General features: G+C 44.1%; 1 protein-coding gene across 1 annotated transcript; it reads right to left on the bottom strand.

Annotated features, from left to right (window-relative positions):
* Positions 1 to 14082: 14082 nt before the first annotated feature.
* On the bottom strand, positions 14083 to 16828 carry C14H9orf153 (chromosome 14 C9orf153 homolog). The gene is made up of 3 exons (XM_032884258.1): positions 16760 to 16828; positions 15069 to 15558; positions 14083 to 14330 (listed from the first exon to the last, which is right to left on the bottom strand). Exons 1-3 carry the CDS (start codon positions 16826 to 16828, stop codon positions 14083 to 14085), a joined length of 807 nt encoding a protein of 268 aa, XP_032740149.1.
* Between the last annotated feature and the right edge of the window lie 1299 nt (positions 16829 to 18127).

The following is an 18127-nucleotide window of genomic DNA, read 5'->3' as shown; positions in this document are numbered from 1 at the left end:
GCTTCAGAGGTCGGCGGGAACTGCTCAGTTAAAACAACAAAGCGGAGAGCGTTGGGGAAGGAAAAAGATGGTCAGAAACAGGGGGTAGTGAAAAGTTGCAACGAAAAAGGAAACTGATCGATCTCAAGTAGCAGTCCCCTCAATTGGAGGTGAAGTTGGAAAAGAATGTCGGGAGAGAATAAAAGAGGAGGTAAAAAGGAACACAGTATGTTGGCAGAAAAACTTTGTCTTGGTGCTTATAAAAGGTGTACTTAAGCTCCGAGCCGGGCTCTCGGGAAGCCGTGGCGTCGTGCGCTATTGACCCAGCGACAGCTTTGCAGAGTCATGCTGATCAGATTTGATCGAGGCAGACCGCCTGAAAATTTATTCAGGAGAATCAAACAAAAGGACATCTCAGTGCCCGTGCACAGCCTGATGGAGTTTATGTAATTGGGTTGTGAGTAAAAATATTCAGGGCTGTGCTTCACTTCCATACCATTGACAAATGTCGGTCGTGCCGCTCAGATAATATATCTTAGTATCTTACAGGAATTGGGTTTCAACACGTTGGTGGACTAGTCCAGGAATTGAGACAATCCATCGCCCATATCAACTCCACCCGAGTGGATAGTCACCGTGGACACCATCTGGTTTTTTCCCTCTTTGTCTATTGTTTGTCTCTGGTGCACCAGGATGTCTCCATGTCTGTCAGTTTATGTCTGTGATTTTTGTTTCTCGTTGTTTAAATGTTTTCGTTTCATGTTCAAAAAAGAAAAAAATGGTAAAAACCTTATCTGCCGGTCGTGCACACCTTGACTTGGTTTTAACTCGTTTCAAAAGGGAACAAATGAATAGAAAAACAGTTTCAATCAGGTCTTTAAAGCCCTGTGCCTAGAGCCAGGTGTCTAGATTAGCTGGAGGAGCTGCTTAGAAGCTGATTAAGCGTCTACACGGGCTGATCTTAAAGGTGCTAACAGCTTCTCAGCTTCTTTGGTACGAGAGTTGATAGCTGTTTCTCTTAGAAAAATCCCTGACTGGTTAATTGACTCAACAGGTGACAAGGTGCATCTCTTAAAATCATAGCTAAAAAGGTAAAAATGGTGTTTGATATGTGTAGCCACTTCAATTTTGTTTCTCATTGGTTTTAAATGTATAAATATGCTCTGCTTGCCTTGGTTGTGGACTATTGGCTTTCAAGTTATTGGATATGGTTAAAAAGATATAATATTGGTAACAGAAAGTTGGCTTAAAACTGTAATTTAGATGAAGTAATTCTAGATACACGTGACATTGGGCCACCCTAGTGAGACAGGTCTAAATTGAGGTAATGTTTTTATGGAATTCTTATGCTAGAAACCAGGCTTCTAAAAGAATTTAGGACATTGTCTCGAAAGGTATTGGAGACCGCGCCATTGTGCGTTCAAATGTAGAATTGATAGTCAAACTTTACAACATAATAGATAGACTTGTGGTGCCTTGGTGACTAGATTGTTGTTGGGGGTTGAGTTTTGCTTTCCATAGGTGTGGCTTGCCCTGAAGTTATCTGTATTCTAATGCTAATTTCCACTGCCCCAAGAACAGCTGCCTAGTCACATACTCAGAATTCAGGTGACTTTCCAAAGCTCTGGCGGTGCTCTGGTGTTACAAAGAGATTTAAAGATTGTGATTAAAGATTGTCAGTGTTACATTGACTAACTCAAACTTATTTGTAATTAAGAAAAAAAAATCAAACAGGTAGAGATTGTTACAAGATTTAAAAGGATTGATGAGGTTTTAGAACTTGTGAGAACATTACAGCTTGTTTGCTTACTCCAACTGCCATTTCAAGATAGATTTAGAGGATTGTTTTTATACAGTTTGTTTACATCCTGGCGATTGTGAGTTTTTATTTTGTGAGCTTGCTTATAATTTTAGAGAGCCCATAGAGTGATATCATTAAAAGTGGCTAATAGCCTTATATTATGTAATTTTATTTGCTTCTTCAATGTAAGAAGTTAGAACTTTGAATCTTTCAGTGTATATGAAAATTTTACTACAAACTTTTGCTCTCAAAATGAGCTTTAATATTTGGGGAGTAGCATGTTAAAATACTCAAGAAAAGAATATTTGAGGCTAATTTCAAGATTCTAAAGATATGTTAATTGGATAAGTACATAACATTAAAAGAGGAATTAGGTATTTGTTATGAACATTGGAGATAAAACTTCAGCTGTGTTAATACAAAATTATAGGCTAGAGTCATAGAAGTATTTTAAAAAGAAACCTGGTGAAACATACCTTAGTCCAAACAACAATATAATTGGTTATTACAAAATACTGATATTTGGCCTATTACATATACAAATTTCAGACAAAATTGATAACTTTACTCCTTACATGCTTTTGTATTTACTGTAAATTTGTACATACAACCCATAGAATATGCGCTTCCGCTGTTTTTAAAATGTTAAAAATCAAGCTTTCAATTCATATACTGATAGCCAAGGTGTGGCTTGTGGTTTTACAATTGATTAAAAGGTTTTATCTTTTTAGATACTACTAGCCCTCAAATTTTACAATTACTTAACGCTTTATTGGAGACAGGTTTTCTACTTGAAATCAGTGAGTGATTCCAGTGTAAATTGTCTGACAACTCACTGTCCTTTCAGTGCTCTGGCTCAGAGAACTAAACAAAACCATAGACCCAGCTCTTTGAAAATGATAATGGAGTTGATAACACACCCTCACGAAAAGAGGAAGACTCCATTTGCTTACTTTCAACGCCCAGCCTCACCCTGCCAACTCAGATTTCTAAATAAGACTAAATCTGGACCTTGTTTACAGGATTTGACATTTCTAATTAATGCTTATGTTTAGGTAAATAAAGTTTGTGAGGTGCTGGAGAGATGGCTTAGTGGTTAAGAGCACTAAATACTGTTCCTTTATAGGACATTTAAGAACTCAAACTGGATTGCCTAGACTCCTTAACTAGGGAGGACAGATACCAGACAGATTAGGCCTTACATAAGAAAAATTAGTAAAAAAAAAAATCTCATTCTTTATATATCCAAAACAATAATGCTAGAAACAATAATTTGGTATACAAGTCAAATTATAAATACAAGTGCTCAGTGTCCTCAATTTAATCCTCGAGGACTTATCTTAATAAACAATATTTTAATAATTTTAATAAATAAATAGGGGGAGATATCCCTGAATGCTAATAATACTCCTTTTATTTCAATTTTAAAATTTGGATGCCAAAGTTTATGACACCCTACAACTAGGCATACTCCTGCCTAGGTGAAATAGAGAGATCCACATATTGACATGATCCTGTCCAGATATTTTATATGGGGAAGAGGGAATGTTTGTGTTTTTTCTACAGGATGCTACAAGAGTGTGCCAGCTGCCTGGGTGGTTGCTGAGACTTGCTGATCCTGGTTACATGAAGATTCAGCTCGTGGTTGGTCCCTAGAGTCATTCCCTCTGCCCTGAAAGGAAGGCGGAAGATCCCCCCTTCACCTTTTGTCATCACAGAAATCTTGCCGTTGCTACAGTCAGTGTTACCGCTGCGTGTGTTCCCGTCCCACTGGCCCTACGCTCAGACTCTGTACACTGCTGCTTACTGATTCCAGCTGTTACCCCTGTCCCTTCATTTCCCTGGTGACTCTTGCTGCCTTAACTGGTAACTGGTGTTGCCATTTTACAGACTGTAGCTTCACAAAAAGCCACCTGTGTAAAGCTACAGTGACTGGAGAACTCTGTCCTGGTCATACAGATCTCAGAATTTGGTTCCATTGTCTGCTGGTTGTTCCAGAGAAAAATGACTGATCCTGAACTGTCCTGGAAAAGACCTTGACACTTTCGCTGCTATTGTAGCAGCCATTACAGCTGCAGACATTGTGTCTGCAGTGTCTGGAGTTATCCTCCACCAATCTATTGTTAGACAAGTACAGTGGGTGAACTTTCTGGAGTAGTTACTAACAATTGGGAATTCTAAATTTCATTATAGGAGTGGCTTGACCATGGCCCTTGGTGGCAACAGCTGAGGAGGACCAAATGAGGTGCCCACTACTTATCGGGAGTGGCTCTGTTTGATGCAGCCCTATGCTGTGGATCAGTATTCATACCATGGTTGGTTTGCAAACTCAGATCTCAACTGTAATGTGACAAGGCCGTTATTCACTCAAGCACTTGTGGCCATTGTACAAAAGGGCCTCCACTGAATTGGTTATCTTGCTCAGGACTTACTCTGTATCTGAGTTCCTGCTCCTGCACCCCAAGGACCTGTGGGTCCATTTGCACTGGGAGGAGAGGGTTTCTCTCTGTATTCTGAGTTCTCTGCTCTTGCACCCCAAAGATCTGTGGATCATTGCACTGGGATTGAGAGAGACTCAGTGATTTCCTTTGATCAGCCCCTGCACATCGCTGAGGTTTTCCTCATTGCCGCGATATGGGTGATCATGACTGCTATAAAATTTATAAATAATAAGGGTGAGATGTGAGGGGGCTTGTAACATTCGCCACCACTAGATGGCGCTGGCTTCCACTGAGCCCCACGTGGAAGGCCAGGTCAGTCAAGATGGCGCTAGCCTTTACTGCAAAAGCCGGCTCCCTATCGGGAGATTGGCTGTGTCGCATGTGCAGAGTGCCTTCATGCCAGGTCTTTGCCCATTTCAGGCGTACCTGATGAGGTCATGAGTAAGCAACCAATCAGGTGTGGGTGCGTGCGCGGGGGATAAATAAGGCGCCTGGCCCGGCGCATAAGCGGGCTTCCACCATGAGAGAGGAATAGACAGGAATAAAAGTCACTCATAGTAAGAATTTCTATGTCTCGCGTGCTCCTTGCCGGCGGGAAGTCGTGCGTGGGACACTATTCCAACAGGACCATACCTCCAAATAGTGCCACTCCCTGACCCAAGCATATACAAGCCATCACACACATCATTATAAATGTACTGTCTTTAAAAAGCACCGTTTCTGCTTTAGTTTGGTTTTTTGAGGGAGTCTGTGTAGTGGCTGACTTGGAACTCACTGTGTAGACCAGGCTTGTTTTGACTAAAGTCCTGAGATTAAGGTGTACACCAAGGTGGCCCAGCCCCAAACAACACATTTATTTGCAGCTCTGTAGGTTGGAAATGTCACAGGGTTAAACTAAAATCTAGTTGTCTGCAGGGCTGCCTCTCTTTCTGGGCTTTGGGGAAGGAAGAGTTATGGCCCAGCCTTCTCAGCTTGTAATGACTGCACGCATTCCATATTGGGTCAGTAACATAGTATCCCCCCCCTCCCCCCGCGCCCCGGTCCCCCGCCCCGGAGCTGGGGACCAAACCCAGGGCCTTGCGCTTGCTAGGCAAGCGCTCTACCACTGAGCTAAATCCCCAACCCCTAACATAGTATCTTTTAACCCTGCTTCCATATTGGATCAGCAACATAGTAACTTTTAGCCCGGCTTCCACTGTTCGGCTGTTTGTGGAGAGGAAGGTGTTACCACCATTAGGACTCCTACGCTTATTATGTGACCCCACCTGGATACTTCAGAATTCCTCCCTGCCCCGACTGACTCTTCAACATAAGATTTGCAAAGTCCCTCAGTCAGGCAAGGAAGCCATAGCAGGTTCCAGGACACCAATAGCTTTGAGAGGGCATTTTCTGCCTACCACAGACACATAACTTCAAACGGTCCATTACTCCGTTGGTAGAACATACCCAAGGATGTGTTAGAATTGACAGGTATGACTGCAGACTCTTCAGAAAGACCCCATTCTCTCTTTTGTCTCCATGGGACATCTGTGGGGCTGGTTCCTATTTACTCCAAACGAAGCCTGGCTTTTCCATTTTGGCCTCAAAGCCAGAGCTGAGAATATGCTAGAACCATACTGATTGCCCAGTAGAGAAACAAATGTGCACTTCTGCTCAGGAAGAGGACCCTCCAACAGACCCCAGGACTTGTTTAGACTCTAAATGAAGATCCCAGAGGGAGGAATCTGATTTATGTGACCATCCCCCACCCTAGCACAGGAAATTTCTCTAGTCTCTGTATAGAAAAGTGGCCACTAATCCTCATTAAGACTCTGTACTGAGGGACCTTTGCAATGAGATCAGGATGCCCTTAAAAGAGGAAGGAAGCAGGCAAACAGGGGAAAAAAATTAGCAGATATGCTCCATTTTGTCACGAGAGATCCAGAGAAATCAAGAAGGTTCAAAGGACTGAGTAGCACAGAGCTGTCCTACGAAGAGAAACGGAATACAGCACGGGTGATACTTAGATTTACAAACTTACCTGAAGGAGAAGTCTGAACAATAAGGGTTTGAATGTGCACACTTGTGGTTTGGCTCTATAGAACCATCTGGAAGACTGGTGTGTCAAAGGCTGTTTCCATGCAGTAGTGTGCAGAGGTGGGGCACTCACCAAGTGATAGATCATGAAGGGTCTGACTTGGTCGGAGAGCTGGTGGGCTCTTGATTAGATAGTGTTATTGGGAGGTGATGGAAGGTTTAGGAAGTAGGTCCCCTTTAAAGGTTCTGTCTGGTCCCCAGTCCTATATTTCTGTCTTCTGTCTGCATGAGGTGGGCAATTCCTCTCTACCTTCCCCTCCTCCCATAATATTTGTTGGTATTCCTTCTATGCTCCGCCCAACAGTTACCTAGCAACATCCAGGTAAGGCCTGGCTTTCTATAAAAGGGACTGTTTGACCTCTCCCTCCCTCCTTCTCCTCTCCCCTTCCCCCTCCCCCCTCTCTTCAAGGCCTTTCCCCTCTCTCTCTCTCTCTCTCTCTCTCTCTCTGTGTGTGTGTGTGTGTGTGTGTGTGTGTCCTTCTCTGTCCTCTCTCTTTCTCTGCCTCTAGTCCCTTCTCGACCCCTCTTCCCATGCCCCCTTCCCATGTCTAGTATTCCATACTAGACCTTTTGTATGGCTGGTCCCTAGGGGTAGGGGGGAGATACTTCAGCATGGACCTGCTGAGGTACCCCCTTCCCCCTGCACCATACCACACACCTTATAAAACATATTCTTGGTTTTATAAAACACATCATTTGGAGCCATTACTCGGATTTACTCATAGGTTCACTTTTCCCACCACCACCACATGAACATTCCAGCCGTTGGCTCTCTAGACCTATCCATCCAAACACCGGCAAATTGGTAACTCCTGCCCCCCAATGGTCAGCATAAAAGGCCCCTGGTCTCAAGGGCAGGCTGTTGAGCTCTCAGCCACCCTCTGGTGTCCTTAGGGATGGAGGTATTCACAATCATGGCTGGCCCTCCTTGCTGACCTTTTCCCTTGGTAAGCTCTCTTTCTCACTACTAGAAAATCCTAGGCCTAGGTAAACCCATTCTCCTGCTGTTAGGCACTGGCCCCAGCTCAGCCCCTAGGTGACCTCATGATGACCTGATAAATCTAGCCCGGCTGCCCATTATTAGTTATTAATTTATCATTATTAATTTACCTTGGGACGCCGAGATAAGACTAATAACTTCTACTCTCACCCAAAGGGAATGGCTTTACCACTACCTCCCAGGCTCCCTACTGGGACACCTCCTAGTCTTAAAGGCTTCCAAATTCACATGCTAAATTTGGCCCCAATACCCACTAGATAACTTTAAATGGCCACTTAATGGCATGGGGCGGGGGGCTTTTACAACTATTGCCATCGATCCAAAAATGGAAGTTTTTCTTTTTAATATATGCTTTTCCTCACCTTCAATCCAAACCACTTTATTCCTCCACTCACTGTTCCCTCTCCTTCGACTCTAACAACACTCTTCCAGATTTTGTTTTGGACTTAACTCATTCTCTAGCTCCCCGCGTGACCCACCAGCCTGCTGGAGCCCCAGAGGCGGGATGGTACAGCTCAGGAGGGCTGCTCTGGAGTAGAGTTGATGTCAGGAGGTGAGTGGAACAGCTGTGGGGACCAATCTTGCACCCTCCCCAGAGCGCTCACTCGCTTGCCTGGCGATTGGGTTGCTCGCTCTACACTCCAGGATTGGGTTGCTCGCCCACTCTCTCCACTGCCCAGTACCTTACTCTGCTGAACCTGCGCTGCCAGCTGCTTGCTCCAAGGAGCTGTGCGCTGCTCAGACCCACAAGGCAGAGGGACAGGGAGAGAGCTTCTCACATACACATAGTGCCCTGTGCGCCAGACAAAATGCCCTCTTTGTCTCTTGATTTGTCTCTGCTGATAACATAACCACACTCTATAGATAAATGCTGTTCCATTCTAAGGGATAACAAAAGCATAACTTTACTCCGCAGGAGGAGCTGTCGCTTCAGCACCATTTTAGCTAAGGGTGGTCACATGACTGCCTGTAGCTTCAGCTACATCTTGGTTAAAGGCAGCCTCATGACTATCCTCCATCTTTATTATGGGCAGTCCCCACTTCACCACTGTCTTTAGAACATCCTGACTTAAAAGGGCTCCAAAGACACTTTTCAATTAAGATAAGGTTTTCGTATGACTTCTATTCTGCCTTGGTAAATAATTTTAATATTGGTTTAAAGATTTACAATGGTAAAAAGGTTAAAGACCACTGCCTTAAAGATATGTTTAGCCTTGGTTTTCCTGTTGTTATTTAAGATTTATTTTTTTATATATGTGAGCACACTGTAGCTGTCTTCAGACACACCAGAAGAGGGCATCAGATCTCATTACAGATGGTTGTGAGCCACCGTGTGGTTGCTGGGAATTCAATTCATGACCTCTGAAAGATCAGTCAGTGCTCTTAACCACTGAGCCATCTCTCCAGCCCTGGAGTTCTGACAAATTAGCCTAACCCTAATAAAACATTCCATGGCAGGATCCACTTTTATAATCACAAGTTCTAATTTTAGGTTTTCTTCCAATATCTTCTAACTGCAGACTTAATAAAGTGTTTCTCTTGCTAAACCTACACTGTCAGCTATCACAGTCACAAATTTAACTTTCCTTTGGTTGTCTTTTAACCATAGACTTAAGGTGTTTCTCATATTAAACTATGTGATCAACTATCATATTCACAAGGTCATCAACATTTTTTTAGTTTCCTTTCATTGTCTTTTAAATGTAAACTTAAAAATGTTTCTCACTATGCTAAATTTATATTATTCTGTCTCCTAGCCGGTAGATAAAAAACCCTTCTTGCTCCTTCTGCTTCATTAAAGATTTTTTTCCTTCCTTAGGCTCACCTTAAAGACTGTTCATGCTGTTAACAAGTTTATCTCTTTTATAAACTTATAAGCTCCAGGAAATGTACCCAGATCTACCTCTCATGACCAAAATGGAGGGATGTTGCCATTCCTTCTATGCTCCGCCCAACAGTTACTGTCGACCTCTCCCTCTCTGACTCTCTTTAACTCTGACTTTCTATCCCTTTTTCTCCCTGATCCCCTTCTCCCTCTCTCCCTTCCCCTTCCCCTTCCACATGTTCTTGACTGGTCTCTTCTTTCTCTCTCTTTCCCCTCTCTCTCTCTGCCTCTACTTCCTTCCCAACTCCCATCCCTATGTACTCAAATAGACTCTATTCTATGCTAGACCCTTTGTATGGCTGGTACCTCAGGTGGAGGGATGACCCAGCATGGGCTAGCTACCCCCTCCCACTTGCACCACACCACGCTCTGTAGTACATATCCTCGGCTTTATAAAACACCTTGGTATCCTTCCATGTCACGGCCCATGCAACACAGCCACCAGACCACTGCAGAATGAAGACTGTAAAACCATGTGCCCATAAGTTCTTCCTCCTTTAGATATCTGCTCTTGGGTTTTTGTCGCAGCATCAGAAGTCCAACACAGATACAAAGATGGGGCCAAAGAATGGTTGTTGTTTTTTCTTGGTGAATGATTTTATTGTGCTTGTAAAAGAATATGCCCTTGGGTTGGGGATTTAGCTCAGTGGTAGAGCGCTTGCCTAGCAAGCACAAGGCCCTGGGTTCGGTCCCCAGTTCCGAAAAAAAGAAAAAAGAAAAAAAAAAAGAATATGCCCATGCTTTTCTGAGATGTACAGTGAATGCATATGTATAATATTCTTAGACATGAGGGGCAAAAATTGATTAAAATATGTATGTCAGCAGACACAGCAAAATGTGGATGAAACAATGGTCTAAGAAATGTTTGTTTGGGGGTTGGGGATTTAGCTCAGTGGTAGAGTGCTTGCCTAGCAAGCGCAAGGCCCTGAGTTCAGTCCCCAGTTCTGAAAAAAAAAAAAAAATTAAAAAAAAAAAAAAGAAATGTTTGTTTGTTTCTTTGTTTTGAAACAGGGTTTGGTTTCTCTGTAGCCTTGGCTGTCCTGGAACTGCTCTGTAGACCAGGCTGTCCTTGAAAATTCCCAGAGATCTGCCTGCCTCTGCCTCCCAGGTATTAAAATTAAAGTCAAGCACTGCCAGTAACTGGCCACTAACTGGCCACAATGGGCTAAAACCTTAATGGCTTAAAATTGATGTCACTTGTATATTATACAATTTTGTCATTTTTTATGAATATTTGCATTATGCAATTTTGTTGACTTTATTAGTAAGGGTTTTACTGCTGTGAACAGACAACACAGCCAAGACAACTCTCATAAGGACAATGTTTCATTGGGGCTGGCTTATAGGTTCAGAGATTCAGTCCATTAGCATCAAGACAGAAACATGGCAGCTTCCAGGCAGGCATGGTGCAAGAGGAGCTGAGAGTTCTACATCTGCATCTGAAGGTTGCTAGCAGAATACTGACTAATAGGCAGCTAGGACAAGAGTATTAAAGCCCATTCCCATAAGGCCACACCTACTTCCACAAGGTCACACCTCCAAAGAGTGCTACTCCCTGGGCCAAGCTTATACAAACCATCACATCGACTTTTATGTATTCAAGAAAGAGGGCTGGAGGCATAGCCCAGTCAGTAAGGGATTCCCATGTAAGCATGAATTCTTGAGCTCAATCCTTAGCACCTATGTTTAAAAAGGAAGGAAGGAAGGAAGGAAGGAAGGAAAGAAGGAGCGGACTGTGGGAATAGTAATCACACTTACATAGAGCCCTTTGTGCTGTCATTGTTTCTGCTGATGCAGGATCTGACTACGTAGGTCTGACCGGCCCAGAACTCAAGAAATCTGGCAGCCTCTGCCTCCCAAGTTCTGATATTACAGTCACATGCTGCCATTCTCTCTTTGAAAATTACAGTCCTGGGTTGGAGAGATAGCTCAGAGGTTAAGAGCACTGATTGCTCTTCCAGAGGTCCTGAGTTCAATTCTCAGTAACCACATGGTGGCTCACAACCATCTGTAATGGGGTCTGATGCCCTCTTCTGGTATGTTTGGAGACAGCGACAGTGCGTTCACATAGATAAAATAAATCCTTTTAAAAAATAAAAATCGGGTTGGGGATTTAGCTCAGTGGTAGAGCGCTTGCCTAGGAAGCGCAAGGCCCTGGGTTCGATCCCCAGCTCCGAAAAAAAAAAAGAACAACAACAAAAAAAAAATCCAGTCCTACTATGCGTCTTAATCTGTCTTCACACTTATTTTCTTCCTGTGATCTTGAGCAGTGGGTATCCAGGTTTGTGCTACTGTTCTCAGCTTAATCACATTCTAAAGTTAAATCCTAGGTTATGTGCTAATAAACATGATGAAAATATGTACCAAGATCATGTATACATATAAAATTGCTATTTTACCTGTTCTGTTGTATCACTGGCATTTCTCCTGGGTTCTTCTCATCGTCCTAGCTTTACTAGAATTTGTTTTGTTTTATTCAGAGTGGATTAAAGACAGGAAATACTGTAAGGGCCTCATATATTTAAATACATTTGTATAATCTCCAGCTCTTTGAAGAGAGTTTGGCTGTTTGAAAGTTGACTTCCCTCAGTCTTTGTAGTATGAGACCTCTGCCTTCCAGTGTTTAACACTAATTCAATTCCACTGTCCATTATGTATTTGAGTGAACTCGCCCTTCTTTAATTCTGTTTCTCTCACTGTTAAAGGTTCTGCAGGTCTGCTACAATGTTGCCAGGGCAATATTCATTCCTAATTTCTTGCTAGTCACATGATAAGAGGCCTCCATCTAAGATCTCCTGTGTTTCATTGTTTCTGAACAATTGTGTAACTTCATTGTTTTCCCTTTTTTTCGTTCCTGGGGATTGAACTAGGGGCCTCGGGCATACTGGACAAGTTCTCTGTCACTAAGCCCTCTCTTCCATATCGTTTCTTTATGTCATATAAAAAAATGCTTAATGCTGAGTTAAGTCACTTCCTTTCTACTTTGTTATCGTCTGCTTTATCCATTCTTTCATAGCTTCCTTTACTATCTATCAACAGCCAGATGCTTGACAACAGCTTCCTCAGTCATTAGCAAGTCTCTTCAGATGTGTCTAGGATTTAGGGACTTAGAGTGGTTTTTTGTTTGTTTAAAAAATTATTTGTTCAGACACACCAGAAGAGGGCATCAGATCTCATTACAGATGGTTGTGAGCCACCATGTGTTTGCCAGGATTTGAACTCAGAACTTCTGGAAGACCAGTCAGGGCTCTTAGCCGCTGAGCCATCTTTCCAGCCCTTGTTTTCACTTTTAAGATTTCCAATTTGTTCCCTTTTCAGGTCATCCTGTTCTCGTTTTATGGTTGCTCCATCCTTCCTAACTTTGAGTAACTGACGGCTTTCACATTGATCTCTATGTTCATTTTTAATTTTCCTATTCACTGTGTTCTTCAATTCTTTTCATGGTGATGGCATCACTGTGTACTTAACTGTGGGAGGCATAGGATACTGAGGCTTCGGCCTTGAAAATGGGTAGGCACGAAATTTTTGTAGTGTTCTCAGCTGTCGCTGCTCTCTAACGCCAGGGTCACCTCTCGCTTGCTGAGCTCCAGATAAGGAGAAGGGGCCTAAGTAAGGAGGTGCCCATACCATGGCCCACACAAAGCAGACTGCCCGCAGATCCATTGGTGGTAAAGCACCCAGGAAACTTGCTACAAAAGCTGCTCTCAGGAGTACACCCTCTACTGAAGGGGGGAAGAAACCTCATCGTTACAGGCCTGGTACTCTGATTCCATGAAATCAGACGCTATCAGAAGTCCACTGAACTTCGGATTCCCAAGCTCCCCTTTCAGCATCTGGTGCCAGAAATTGCTCAGGACTTCAAAAAAGACCTGTGCTTCCAGCGTGCATTGATGCTTTGCAGGAGGCAAGTGAGGCCTATGTGGTTGGCCATTTTGAAGATACCAACCTGTGTGCTATTCATGCTAAACATGTAACAAATATGCCAAAAGATATGGCGCTAGCACACCACATACACGGAGAATGTGCTTAAGAGGCCACTATGAGGGGAAACATTTCATTCTCAAAAGGAAATTTTTTTTATTTCTTCTTCCTGTTATTGGTAGTTCTGAATGTTAGATATTTTTCCCATGGAGCTTAAAGCTACCTAAGTACATGATTGTGAGTAGAAACATAGGGGACAGAATCACATGGGCTGAAGAGTGGTTAAGAGCACTGGCTGCTCTTCCAGAGGTCCTGAGTTCAGTTCCCAGCAACCACATGGTGGCTCACAACCATCTGTAATGGGGTCTGATGCCCTCTTCTGGTGTGTCTGAAGACAGTACAGTGTACTCATGTAAATAAAATAAATAAATTTTTTAAAGGGTTTAAATTCCTTTAAGAAAAAAATCACATATTGGCAGCTTCTCCACGTTCATTTGGGTGTGACTTTTAATATACATGCACCGTGTAAAGCATTAATGCAAGCAGAATGCTTCCGTGAACACATTTCAACAGTTCAACTTTAAAACCTACTGAAATTTTCTAGACAATGCCAGAATTTGGATTTTTTTTTAAGTAAGTAAATTACATATTGACAGCAAAAAGTAAACAAACAAACAAACAAATAAACAAACCAGAAACAAAGAAACAGAGAAACCAAGGAAGAAAACATTGTAGAGATCCATTTTTGGTGGAGAGCTATTTCTGTGTATCCACCCAGTATTCCCTTCACCTGCTGTTCAGATGAGCATCAGACCTGTGAACCAGAGTAATGCCAGCAGATTGGTTGGACATGTTCCTCCACGCAATCATTTTAATGTAGGCTTTGCACGGACATTGAATAGAGAAGTGGGCTGTGTGCTTTTCCATCTCTTGTGTTGGTTCGGCAATCCCAAGCAGAACGATTCATATCCAGACTATTTCAGTACACTATTTTCCAGGTGAGATAAAGCTGTCCTTCTTTATCATACTCAGCTTGAGGGTAAACCATCAGAGTCTTGCGAACTAGAGGAGGGAAGATGAGCCCAGACATACGTTGGTTCTCCACGAATCTCTTCTCGCTGTTGTATTCTATGTTCAAGAGGGAAAGCCTCCTGGGCATTTTCCCCCACTTTGCAAGTCCCTTGTAATACCTCCACTGAAGGTCTGCCAGGTCTAGGAACTGCTTTCCTGGAAGGAATCATGTTTTAAAAGAGTCACACGTCAGCACAGGGCACAGGCAGAAGACATTTCTAAGGAGCTGAGGGCCCTTCATTCCTGGTTCTTTGTCTCTGTTGCTGTTTTGCCTGTTTGCTTGTTTAGAGTTTCAGTGGAATGCCAGAGACCACACAAGGAACACAACGGTATGTACAACAGATGCTGTTCGACTGCAGGGCTCTGAGTAGCCGCTCTCAGAATGGTAAAGAAAACATCAGGGCTATCGTGTCCTGTTTACAGTCACCTGTCAGACATGGATGTGAGTCTTGACCCTGGATTCTCATGTTTTATGCTTTTGTGGTTCTCAGGGTCGAACTCAAGACCACAAACATGCTAGATCAGTGTTCTATCATGAGCAACGGTCTCCTGCCCATCTCTGTGTTTCTCTGTATCTCTCTGTCTCTGTCTCCCCCGCCCCCCTCCAGGTTTGGTCTAGATAAATTGCACAGGCTAAATTGCCCATGTTAGCTTTGATCCAATGGTTGTCCTACCTCAGTCCCTAGAGTGGGCCTATACCATTCACAGGACGGAAATTCAAAAGTGTTTTCCTTGACTTCGTTGCCACCACAGGAAGCATCGACCTTAGCTACAAACCCTACACTGTGAGAGATTACCACAGGTCAGTGCTTCACACAGTCCTGTCTGGAAATCTGCTTACACTCTGCATCTCCCCTACCCCCACCCCCCAGGAGAGCCTCTTTTATTTATTACCTGGGTCAAAGGAGACTTGTTGGCTTGTTGGCTTTTCATCATAGAACAGCCTGCCTGGGGCAACAGAAGACAGGAGAAGTTTGCGGAATGTGATGCTTTGAATCCTTTTCCTGAAGTGCTGTGCTGGAAGGATCACGGGCAGTTCGTTGCTTAAACTGTGAGGAAAGGAGACTGAAGGAGGTGGGATGCCCACCTGGGCCAGCCTCTGCTGGGAGTTGTGTACCTGCTCCAGCGGAACACTGTAACCCTTTAACAGACATTGGTGAAGTAGATCTGACATAGATGGTGTCTTCCGCTCCTCTTTGTTAACCGGTATGGAAGGGTGGCGCTCATCCCCTTTTACGGTGTCATGGCTGTCAGAGATCAGGCCACCCAGGATTTTCCAAAGGACTTCCTGAGCTTCCTTAAACGACATGCCACAGATCTTTTGGAGATTAGATTTCTTGCTCTCCTTATTAAAAATCTCAAGTGATGCATATAATTCTGGTAGCTGTCGGGGTCGGGGAGAGAGAGGGAATAAAGTCATGAGACCAGTGAACACACAGTAATCTATCTCGACAGAAGCATTTGCCTTCACAAGGTGCCACTCTCTCAGCAAAATCAAATCAGTAGCAGAGTGTGGCACAGGGAGGAGGAAGCAGAGTGGCAGGGCTCACCGTCCGGAAGACAGGTTTAAGGCACATCCTTTGAGCCAACCGCTAAAGAAATAAGTGCTTAGGTTCGGACTTGGTGGCCTTGAGGCCTTTCTAGCTTAACCATCCTGACTGGTGTGCAAAAAGACGGCCGGAGTGGGCGGTGCCTCGTAAGACAGATCATGTAGACACCAGAGTTTTACCCCAGTGTCCAAGGAACTCAGAATGTTCCAGAATGCAAGGCAAAGGAAGCGGTTGTCAGAATGTCTTCCTGAGTTAAAAATGATCACATTATCAGACGTTTGGAAATAGTCGCTGGCAGAACAAAACTATAATTGATTCCTGTATAGTATGCCTCCCCGCCTAAAGTTCTATGTAGAGGGAATTAAAACCTTCCTGTTTAGACTATCATGTCTACAGATCAGGTCATTCTTGAAAGGTGTCTGTGGGCAATTTGGTTGGAAAGCCAGACCGTCCACGGTCTTAGGGTACAACCCAAGTTTATGTCATCTCCCTTGGGGTGCTGCTCAGTGGTAAAGGTTTGTCTGTCTATCATGTGCAAAGGCCTGGAGTTGATCCCCAGAGAGGACAGACAAAGAACAGAAAGAGCAAAGTAAAACCATGGCCAAGTGGGGCCTCCTTTCCCTCTTAGTCGGTTTATGGCAAGAAAAGAAGAGAGGGAACTAAAACCAGAATGTGTCTCTCTTCAGACAAGGTTGGACAGCTATGTCTTATGCTAACAAAAAAATGTCAAGGGGGCTAGAGAGGTGGCTCAGTGGTTAGGAGCACTGGCTGCTATTCCAGAGGACCTAGGTCTGGTTCCCAGCACCCACATGCTGACTCACATCAGTAACTCCAGTTGCAGGGGATCTGATGCACTCTTCTGGCCTGTGGTGCCCATAAGACATGGCACACCCCCCACCCCACCCCACCCCACATACACTCCTGCGCGAGCGAAACTCCCGTGCCCCAGGCACATCTGTGTGCATTCATGATTCAGTCTCATCTGATTCTTATGTAAGTTGCCTGTGTGCAATGTCATGGTTTCTAAATTCATACCGAGCATCGGTGCAGATACAGGGATCCTATGCTGCCTCGGGTCCAAGTGTGGTGTCTGGAGGAGGACATTGTGCCAAGATCTGAACCTCCACGTTCCTGAAAATGGGACAAAGGAGAAGGTCAAAGGTCAAAGGTCAGGCAGAGTGAAAGGGGAGGTCCTGTTGTAGTGTCTTGTTGCTCAGCAGCATCTTCTGGGTGTGACGGACGGGACGCTTTAACGTCCTACCATTTTGTGCTTAGCTTGTATTCTTACTGGTCCATGTTAGCCAAGTTGGTCATGCTTCACGCGGCCGCCTTTGTCTTAGCACTCCGAATTCCCATATGAAATAGGCGCTAAGCTTTCACCTTAGCCCGAAGAATACTGCATGGATGGCTTTTGTTTCTTGCCTAATAATTTTGACAGATTGTATATCACCTAAGGAGAAGATTCACTTGCCTCCTTACCCAGAAAAAGTATTCATTTAGGAGGAAAAAAAGCTGATGACCACCACCACCACCACCACCACCACCACCACAACAACAACAACAACAACTGAACATTTTAAAGAAAAAGAAGAAACTCTGACCATTTCGTTGGTGGAGTTGAAACAGCCCCAGAATTCACACAGTTCCTATATCAGTAAGTTAAGGACGCACCCACATCTGACTCGGATGGGGACTTCTGTGTGGCGTCCACCGCTAACGAGTGGCCCTGTGTGAGTGACATGGTGCAAAAGGTGACACCTGGGCCTTTGGGGGCTTTCTGGGCTTTTTCTCCACATTTTTAGAAGCTCTGTGCAGAGATGGCTTTTCTTCAGGAGAGTCCAGGGGGTAAGAAACCCAACTTGGTTAACTTAGCCTCAGACCTGCTCCAGATGACTAGAACCATTCGAATTGAGGCCAAACATCACCCTGCTGGACCCTTCATTTGGGGAGATTCTTACGTAGCGATAAATACAGACTCCACAATAAGGAGTCGGTAGCCACGAGGAGCATGGAGAGGCCTGTGGTACTGGCTGTCCTGATGGAGTTGGGGAGCCTGCAGGTTCTGAGATAGGCTCCAGCTCCATGCTGAAGGAACACTCTGACATGGGGAGAAACATGCTGATGAGATTTTAGAGACTAAACCCTAATGTTAATTTTGCAGCATGGGTCCACCTGCATAGGAGATAAAGCCAGTGATGTATTTTCTATAGGAGAGAAGATGTGTGTAGTGAAGGACTGGCAGTTGGCTGAAGGACTTTTAGACAAGCCTGGATTCACAGACCAGGGCTCCGGCTTGGGCCTGTGTGCTGTCCACAATCTTGCGGTGTGCCTAAGGAAGTTTCTGACAGTCTGAAACGTGAGGCAGGGCATGGAGAAGAAAAGAAGGAAGAGAAGACATTGCCT

The sequence above is a fragment of the Rattus rattus genome, chromosome 14 (genome assembly GCF_011064425.1).
Source record: "Rattus rattus isolate New Zealand chromosome 14, Rrattus_CSIRO_v1, whole genome shotgun sequence".
Lineage (NCBI taxonomy): Eukaryota > Metazoa > Chordata > Mammalia > Rodentia > Muridae > Rattus > Rattus rattus.
The sequence above is the reverse complement of the archived record's forward strand: the minus strand, read 5'-3'. Positions and strand labels throughout refer to the sequence as shown.

Bases quoted from the DNA above. Each gene is read 5' to 3' on its own strand.
- C14H9orf153 (XM_032884258.1), bottom strand. From the start codon at position 16,828: ATGTCCTCCTCCAGACACCACACTTGGACCCGAGGCAGCATAGGATCC. The intron at 15,559-16,759 runs GTATGAATTTAG...CGACCCCGACAG, and splicing joins TGTATCTGCACCGATGCTCG to CTACCAGAATTATATGCATC. The intron at 14,331-15,068 runs GTAATAAATAAA...GATTCCTTCCAG, and splicing joins ACAAGTCTCCTTTGACCCAG to GAAAGCAGTTCCTAGACCTG.